This window comes from Otolemur garnettii, unplaced genomic scaffold (assembly GCF_000181295.1).
Source record: "Otolemur garnettii isolate 467f Iridium unplaced genomic scaffold, OtoGar3 scaffold00027, whole genome shotgun sequence".
In the NCBI taxonomy this organism is placed as follows: domain Eukaryota; kingdom Metazoa; phylum Chordata; class Mammalia; order Primates; family Galagidae; genus Otolemur; species Otolemur garnettii.
This window is the reverse complement of record NW_003852422.1, coordinates 17,217,031-17,226,669: the sequence shown is the minus strand read 5'-3', so window position 1 is coordinate 17,226,669 and position 9,639 is coordinate 17,217,031. Positions and strand designations below refer to the sequence as shown.

General features: G+C 46.4%; 1 protein-coding gene across 1 annotated transcript in view; it reads right to left on the bottom strand.

Annotated features, from left to right (window-relative positions):
- The window catches only part of ATP8B1 (ATPase phospholipid transporting 8B1), a 142,768-nt gene that overhangs the window by 63,090 nt on the left and 70,039 nt on the right, over positions 1-9,639 (bottom strand). Inside the window, exon 2 of the mRNA XM_023512364.1 lies at positions 6,974-7,176. Coding sequence (XP_023368132.1) covers positions 6,974-7,154 — 181 coding nt within the window. The 5' untranslated portion in view covers positions 7,155-7,176. The remainder of the gene's footprint in view (positions 1-6,973; positions 7,177-9,639) is intronic.

The window sequence follows — 9,639 nt, the reverse complement described above, 5'->3', positions numbered from 1 at the left end:
AAAAAAAAAAAAAAAAGACTTGTGAATGTCACCCCCCCATATACATATACGCAGTATATATGTCTCATGACCTAGCCCCTTCTCACCCCCCTGGCCATCTTGGTTTGGGTTTAAATCCTCATCATTTTTTACTTGGATCATTAAATATGCCTTTCTCTCTATCACTGCCAAAGTGGAATGACTGAGATAAATTTATGTACCTCTGAGAATATTTGAGTGCCTACTGTGTGCTCTGCATGGTACCAACACAGCCCCACTTCCCATGAGCCTATAGTCAAGCAGGGGAGCTTCATCAGTCACATGGTCGTTCCAGGACTCGACCATAAATGCCATAAAGAGTATGACGGGAAGTTCAGGGAGTGAAACCACACAATAGGGAGATCTGGTCTAGCCTGGGTGGGGGCTCAGACAAGGCTCCCCTAAGGAGGTGATGCCCATGCTGAGACCTGAAGGGTGAGGAGTCCTGGGGTAGAGGCTGCTCTAGGCAGAGGGGACAGTGGTACAGCATCATGGGGTGGGAAAAGCCTGTGAGTTCCAGGAACTGAGGGCAGGACAGGGTGGCTGCAGCTCAGTGAACAAGGCTGCAAGCAGCAGCAGCCAGCCTAGTTGGAAGAGGAAGGCAGGGCCAGGTCACACTGCCCTGAGGGCCCGGGGAGGAGCTGGACTCTGATTCCCAGTGCAACGACACCTTTTCCATGATGAAGCCTGGATTGAGAGGTGCCAGCACAGGCCCAGCACACACAGTGGAGTGGCTTCTGCACACCCCACTGTGTATTTTCAGCCTAAAATGATCCTTGAGACCTTCAGGGTGGTGCCAATGCTCACTGGGCACAGCTGTGCTCCACCTGGTCCTCTAGGCACCCCTGCTCCCTGGAACCTCCTTTATGCCTGCGCACTCTCTATGCCTCAGCCTAGACACCACTAGGGCCATTTACCTTCTAACCCAGTGGTTCTCAACCTTCCTAATGCCGCAACCCTTTAATAAAGTTCCTCAAGTGTGGTGACCCCCAGCCATAAGCAACAAAAATAATTTTATGGTTGGGGATCACCACAACATGAGGACTACATTAAAGTCGCAGCATTAGGAAAATTGAGAACCACTATTCTAATCCTAACCTGGTCCCCTCCCCATACCTCTGTAAAAGGGCTCCAATGCATTCACGCACAAGTCCCCACCAAGCCTCTACAACCTCCCCAGGCATAAAGCCTGGTGCCCTGAAACCAACTCCAAGTGAGATGGATTGGAACCTACACTCTCAAAACACTTACAGATTAGCTAGAAGATGAATGGTCTATAACCAGTCAACCAGTCACTGATTTAAAACTGCATGGGGGTAGGTGTTGGAAGGGAGAAAGGGTATATGCCTATTCTCTCTCTTCTCTCATATCCTTATTCACCTGGGCTTAATTTTAGTTCCTCCATATGCCATGGGCAGGCTAGATTCCCTTCTGCCAGACAGCCTCTGCGTGGGGCTCTCCTCTTCCACATCACAGCTCAGGAACGCCATTTTCACGAGGAAACCTTCCCCAACCCCACCCAGGGCAGATTCCTTTGTCACCGTCAATCCTTTAGAAGACCAAGGCCAAGCCATTGTGAGTGAGGCTTTTTGTTTAACTGCAAGATTTAGCTTTGCCCCAGTTGTTGTTTGTGTAAGGGTGGATTTTCCCATAGATCCAGATGTCTGCCTTCTCTATATGAAAAGACTTATGCCTTGGCTTGATACAGGTGTGCTAAACTGTCTGTGACCCAGTCTAAGGTTCAACTGAGAGCTACGGTGGCACTGGGAGGTATGAGTGTCTACGGGACTGCAAAGAGGCTTGAGAAAGCTGTGTGTGTAAGACGGCAGAGGCAGGGGTGACCCAAATTGCCAAAATAATCCTCAATATGTGGGCAAACTGATTGGTGGGAAAACTGTTATTGATCCATCCATCTATCCATCCACCCACTGTACTTAGATTTGGGGAAAAAAGGATTAGTTGAAATGAATGACTCTCCAGCTTCAGTTTGGGGGGGTGGGCAGAAGAATACCCTACTGGGAAGAAGATGGACCAGGAAGAAGACCTGATGACGGAGGAGGAGATGACAAATGAGGAGAGATGCTTTGGTTTGATGTGAAAAACAAGGAAGGAACTGTCAGGTGGGAGGGAAAACACCCAATATTAACTGAGCACCTGCCACGTGCCCGAAATTGTTCCAAGTCCTTCACAGGTGTGTTCTGATTTAACCCTCACAACCACCCTATGAAGTAAGTACAGACACTGTGCCCATTTTACAGAGGGGGACAGTAAGGCACAGAGAGAGGAGGCCCTTCCTCCAGATCACATAGCTAGAAAGCAGTAAAGGCAGAACTCAAACCCACACAGTCTGAGTCCGGGGTGTCCCCTCTAAATTGCTGCAAGGCATATGGCCTCTTGAAGTCAGGTGTGGAGACGTGCTCTGTGAAGCAGATTGAAGGGGCTGAGCTTGTCACAGGAGAGTTGAGAGAGAGACTGAGAGCAGAGCGTGAGCAGGAATAAGAACATTTAATGGTGGAAGGCAGAAGAGTGGCCAGAAGGAAGGAGAAATAGGAAGAGGAAACACATCAGATGAAACAAGAGGCAGGAAGACAGTGGTTGGTAAAAAGCTCGTTGGACTTGGCACCTGGGTCCTTGATGACCCGTAAGAAAGTGTTAATGGCACTGTGTCAGGACAGCCCAGAGAGGGATGAGCCTAGTGGATGGGAGGATGTAACGGTAGAAAAGGGGGTTCCAGGTTGACTATGAGAATAGGTACAGGAAAGCAGCGCAAAGCAGGAAGCAGGACCCGGGGCAGGGGTCCAGCTGCAGCAGCCGGAGCTCTTAGATGGAGGAGTTAACAGACAGAGCAAAGTTGCAGGAGGCAGGAAGCAGCATTCTCGGTTCACACCAGGCTCAGAGCCCACTGTACCGATCCAGAAACCCTCCCCAGGGCACTTCTTCCCAAGGCCCTCCCCTCTGAGCTGCCTCCTGACTGGCCAGGGTTACTCCAGTTGCTGGTCTAGGAACCCCAGGATGGCAGATGGGGACCTAGCAAAACCGCACTCCAGAGCTAAGGGATTTGGGGGAATCTTTGGCTGCACCAGGTTCAACTGGTTTCTTTAAAGCCCACACTTCCCGGATCCTTTCATGCTAGTGGGCGGCACTTAAGTTCCAGAGAGGTGCAACGAATTCTGAGTTTCCCATCTTGGGGGCCACATAATCTGTGTGTCTGGAAGCATGTGGTGAAACTAGTATTCCCAGAATGCATTCTGAGAAAGACTGTTCTAGCATGTTCTTCAAGAGCAGACGTGCTCACCCCCCCACAACTAAAACATTCTCACCTGTGTCTGCCAATCCCTGCTCAAGGCGAACTCAGGGCAAAGTTAGCCCAGTGAGCTCTGAGGGCTTATCTCTCCGTCCCCGGCACATTCTGACAACATGCTTGTGCTTGTCCTCCATCCTCACAGCACACAATAAAGGCCCTTCACTGAAAAGCACTTTCAGTGAGTCTCTCAAAACACTTGTTTAACAGGAAAGCGCGGTTGGACTAGGGCATTTTCTTTCTTTACAAAAAGAAACCAAATTTCTGTGCTCCGATGATATCATTACATAAATGACTGCAGTTCACACACTTTCGGCCACTGCTTTGCTGGAGCGGGGGCCAGCCTTGGTGTTACTCAGCCCCATGGTGCCGCACGGCTGAGTCATGCTCTGGTGTCTTAAACTGATTCTTTGAAGGAAGTCATCTGTGATGTGAAATGTCAAGACAGACAGATGATGATTAAAAAAAAATAAGAGTTGGGGGTGACACCAATCTTAATTGGGAAATTGTCCAAATGAGAATATGGAGGGGGGACAGAGAGAGGAAGAAGGACCAGGGGAGAAAGATAGGGAGGGAGGAGGGGGGGAGCAGGTTGGATGGGGGTTTGTAGGGGAGACGTGCAAAGGGAGGAGAGAGGTCCAGCATTTACTGAATGTCTCTGTGTGCTTGGGAAGGGCAGAGAGAGGTGTTAGAACAAGGATTTTTGTAAAAGTCACTGGCAGAGTCAGTTGACAGGGGTGTTAGAATAAGGATTTTTGTAAAAGTCACTGGCAAAGTCAGTTGACAGGGGTTTTGAGAAATAAGAAGCACCTAAGTCCCCTAAGAAGATAAACCACCCTCAGAAAAGATTATGAAGACTGAGCTCCTTCACTGCCCCTGTAATGAGGGTAGAAATTGACCAAAAATATGACTTGCAAATAAAAAACATTGAAAGGGCCCTGACAACCAGAATGTGCAGGCAGAGTTGGAAAAAAACAGAGGTGAGAGTTTCCACCCACTACGTGCTTCCCTGGCATTTCTGTAAGCACCCAAGCCAGCCCAGTCCCTTCGCTGCGTCCTGGACCACGCACCTGATCAAGTGGCACCAAGTTCCAACAGCAGAGTTCACCCCCTTACCCCCACGGAGCCAATTCTCTGGCCAACCCATCAGATATCTGCATATGGCAGTGATTCTAAGACTGAGAAAGCAGACTTAGCAGCGCCGCTGGGAAAGGAATGAGGAAGCCCCATGTTTTATTCACTATTCAGGTAATCACCTAGAACTCCCTGCTAACTTGTCGGGCTGCTCCAGCTTTGTCCCCAGCCCACTGAGATCCAGTCTGGACCTGTTATGACGGAGGCCACTTTCCTGCTCACAAAGGTGGAGGGAGATTCCATTCTACTGTCACTGAAGTATCATGATTTTAGTATTTTCTGCTTCAGAGCAGGAAGCACTTAAGCCCAATACTCAACAGCTTAAAATTACAAGGAGAAATCCACACTAAGGTCTAATGTGTCTAAATGTTTGATATGGAAAGGTGGGGGACAAACAATATATTCAAGTCAATGGCCCTCCCAAGTCTGAATGAGATGGGGCCCCTGTGGACACATGTACTCCCCACATTGAAAATCCCGCCACCCAAGAAACTGAAGAACAGCATTCGGACCAGAATGGGCAGAATCATTACACAAATGGGATTTCGTAGCGTGTCACTTTCTCTACAGGTGAAACCTGTTAGAAAAAAACAGTCTTGCCTAGGCACTCATGTCAATAATCCCAGCAATCTGGGAGGCCTAGGCAGGTGAACTGCTTGAGCTCAGGAGTTTGAGACCAGCCTGAGCAAGAGCAAGACCCCGTCTGTATTAAAAATAGAAAAATTAGCTGGGCATGGGTAGGCACCTATAGTCCCAGATACTCAAAAGACTGAGGCAAGAGGACTGCTTGAGCCCAGGAGTTTGACATTGCTGTGAGCTATGATGCCAGAGCACTCTAGCCTGGGCAATAGAGTGAGATTCTGTCTTAAAAATAAATGAGCAAAAATAGTCTCACCAGGTGGCAGAACCCCAAAAGGAGAACCTAGAAGGATTGGCATGAGGCATAACAGAAGTTTCTAGAAAACCTGCAAGGGTAGAATGGCAGTGACAGGGATCTCAGAGAAACCATGTGAAACTGAGGTGATCCTGATGGAGGCTGCAGGGGAGGTGTGCCTGGGAGGCTAGAATCAGAACACTATGACAGCAATTTCTGTAATCAGGAAACTAAAGTCATCTGGCTGGAATCTGAAATATTTTCAACCTGACACCTGCAGCAAATCTGGGGTCCAAAGGGAAAAGGGTGAGCTTCAGCATGGAGAAGAGCTGTAAGAGAAGTGAACGTTGTTTACCAGGATGGGAGAACCAGCAGGAAATGAAATAGAAAAGCCACGAGGAAAAAAGCATCACAGTGAAAGGCAGCTATATTGTTGCCCTAAGTGATGTAAGTCCATGACCACTTTCACACCACACTGGCAGAGTAGAGCAGCTTTGACAGAAACTGTGTGGTCCACAAAGCCTGGAAGGTCAACTCTCTGACCCTCTACAGAAAGTTTGCCAGCCCCTGGTCTGGACTCTGCCTCTGAAGCCAGCTTGATCCTTGGCAAATGGCACAGGCTGCTCATCACAGGCCTCGGATGGCAAGCGAAGACCCAGAAAACTCCTGCTGTATTTCCAAATAACTGAACGCGAGGTAGGATTGCCTCCACGTTCCTTCTAAAGTAGCAGAGGGCATAAGAAGAGACAAGCTGAAAATACTAAAAGGCTCAAAACTGTATCCTGGACCCCCCAAATGTACAGTCCTTTTAGTACACATTACTCTCCAAAAGGGCCCACACACCTGAGATACTTCTGAGAAGATGCTCTCTCTATGCACCGAGAAAGAAGAGATGAAGAAAAGTGCCAAGTATTGGTTGATTTGTTAAAGTACATTTTTTGGAGCATGACTTAAGGATTATGCCATTGTATTGCTCTCATTAACCCATCTGTAGGCATGTGACCATGTACACACACGGGTATAATTTCCTTACTAATGGCTCCAGATCAGTAAATATATATGTACCACTGGTTATTTATATCACACGCCAACAATTTACCAATACAAATAATTTACATCCAAAGTCTGATTGATAGGTATATACTTTTAAAATTCCTGGGTATAGCAACACATAAATTCTTGCACATACAATTCCATTTAAAAAATATACACCCTATGAACTACGCTTAGAGGCCTCCCTAGATGCTTTAGCCAATGTAATAATGGACAACCAATTAGCCTTAGCTTATTCATTCACCACCACCTAATTGTGGTGTTTGTGCAATGTATTAATTTCAAGTTTCTTTACTGAGTTTTATTAATCAATAAAACTTACTATTAAAAAATACACACACACACCCACACCAAGACCTATTTTCTCTGTAGAACAAGTCTTTTAGACTTGGTTTCCCAGCCCTGTCACACTGGGGATGACAGATATGTAGCCAAGCCCACCCACCCTCTCCCAGTTGCATCCTAGGAGGAGATCAGAGAAAGAAGATGCCCACCTAGACTGAAATGGACTGATCACTTTTGGCACATGTGGCCGTGAACCACGGTGGATTTACACACATAGCACGCCATCAGCTGGCTCTCGCTGTGGTTACCTTTTCTGATGGTATCCCGGTTCTCCTCTGCTTCCCTGCTGACTCGACTCTGTTCTGGTTCCACAGTGGACTCCTGGTCATCGAGCTCATCTTCTGTCTCATCATCGCTGTAGGGAACCACTTCATCATTAGGCTGAGAGTCCTCCTCGAATGTTGTCTCTGAGTCTCTTTCTGTGCTCATTCTGCTGGCAAATTGGAACTACCTGGTTGAAAAGAAGGGAAAACCAGAGTGAATTACGGCTCTTGCTCAGCCGTGGGTTGAATGGTGATGGCACCATCAAGACTGATATAGAACTCACAGCTGATAAAGGATCAGGGGAAACGACAATTGGCTAATAATAATTGGTTAAGGAAGATTTAACCAGGAGCACAATTGGGAATAGAACCCCAAATGCCATGGATGCTTCCTAACTATTTAGTGATAATGAAACTGTGGATGTAATCATCAAGTTTACAAACCAGAAGCTACATCTAGTCAAAGAGTTATATAAGGACATACTCATCTAAAATTCTGGTTTTAAAAGAAGAAATATTAGGACCAAGTGGAATTCTTCTAAATGGTGGTGTGTACCAGCAAACTAAAGACAACATCCGGGATCTTTTCAGTGAGGAGAATTTTCCAGTTTACCATGCTGTGTTTTTAGAACAAGAATGTGACTCCTACTGAAATGCCTACATTTTGATGATGCAGCAACAACATGTGGTAAGTCTGCTCCAGTTCGAGAGCTTCAGAATATGGCTATAAATCAGCTCTCACTTTACCACGATCCTCACGAGGCCCTCCCTGTTGATGAGGGACTGGTGGTCTTTCCACAGGCACTGCCCATTCAGACTTCACATACCAACTCAACCTGGGAAGTGTCGAACGGCAGTGAATCTTTTGTGTAATTGTCTATAAACCACTGTTTTGTGGCAGAGCCATATGCAGAGAAATCAGAGAAATAACAAAAGTGGCTCTGAGACTGTAAAAAAACCGGCTTAGAACTGGCATTTGGATCAGTCGGTAAGAAATATTACTATGGGCTCAGCGCTCATAGCACAGTGATTATGGTGTCAGCCACATACACCAGGACTGTCAGGTTCAAACCCAGCCTGGGCCAGCTAAACAACAATGACAGTTGCAACAAAAAATGGTCAGGTGTTGTGGCAGGCGCCTGTAGTCCCAGCTATTTGGGAGGCTAAGGCAGGAGAATTGCTTAAGCCCAGGAGTTTGAGGTTGCTGTGAGCTAGGACTCCACAGCACTCTACAGAGGGGGACATAGTGAGACTCTGTCTCACAAAAAAAAGAAAGAAAGAAAGAAAGAAATATTACTATGGACAGAAAGTTTGCCTCCATTGCCTTGGCTCTTGTTCAAAAGAACATGACCACAGTTGGCACTATTTGCAGTGATAGAAGGGATTGGCCTCTAGAACTCAGGCCAGCATCGATGAAAAACTCTCCCTCTGGTACAGTAAGATCTGCCTTCTCTCCCTATGTGATATTAGTAAGTTATGTTCCAAAGACAGGAAAGGTGGTTGCAGTACTTTCCACACAGCATGAAGTCATGAAGGGGACAGATTACAAGCCAGACGTGATCCACTTTTACAATGCTGCTGGGGGGGAGTTAACGCATCTGGTAAGTGCCTATGTATGCATTCTTGTCCCTGAGGAACGTGGCAATTTTCTTCAGCATCATTGACATTGCAGCATATGATTTGTGTGTGATTTCTAAGGAAATAAGTACCCATCGGTTGCAACTTCACTCAAAGAATCAACGAGGAAGAAAACACTTTTCAAAAGATTTGGCATCATGGCTCTGTAATGAAGATATTAGAAGGTGCACCCAAAATGCACGGGGTCTCCACAAAAAATACACAATGACAATGCATCTTTGTGGACCCAAGTGCAATCAAGGACAAGCACGGTGACAAGATGAACGGTCCATACCAAATCAAAAGGAAGAGACAACCAATGAAAAGCTTACCAAGAAAAGGTCTCTGCTATCTTTGTCCCCACCGGACAGACTGAAAATATATGAAGGTGTGCAGTGAATGTAGCAAACCCATCTGTCCCAGCCACACATTAAAGGAAGAAAATGTAAAGAAAAGAACACGGAGAGAATAAGTGTTAGTTACTTGCAATGATATGGAAAATTCTGTATGTAGGTTTTTAGCATAATTATAGTACTATTTATTCTGGGGCCAGTGACTGACTGCACCGCTCCCCAGTTGGTGTTCAGAGGGTACCAAATTTGCATGGGTATAAGACTGCTGTGGCAGTATTTCAAGTTGGTGGGGTTCTCCATCCAGTGAAATAAATTTAGCAGGTCACACCCGATGTTAAAATAAACTGAAACAGACTACAATGTATCAGATTACAGCACACACAGTGAGACTAAGGCTCTTTGGTAAACCGGTTTTACAAAATGGACACATTCACACATTTATTTGTATTGTGAGTGTTAATATAATTGAATTTCTTTTTTTTTTTTTTTTCCAGTTTTTGGCCAGGGCCAGGTTTGAACCCGCCACCTCCAGTATATGGGGTCAGCACCCTACTCTTTGAGCCACAGGTGCCACCCAACAATTGAATTTCTTTTTTTTTTTTTTTTGAGACAGAGCCTCAAGCTGTCCCCCTGGGTAGAGTACCGTGGCATCACAGCTCACAGCAACCTCCAACTCCTGGG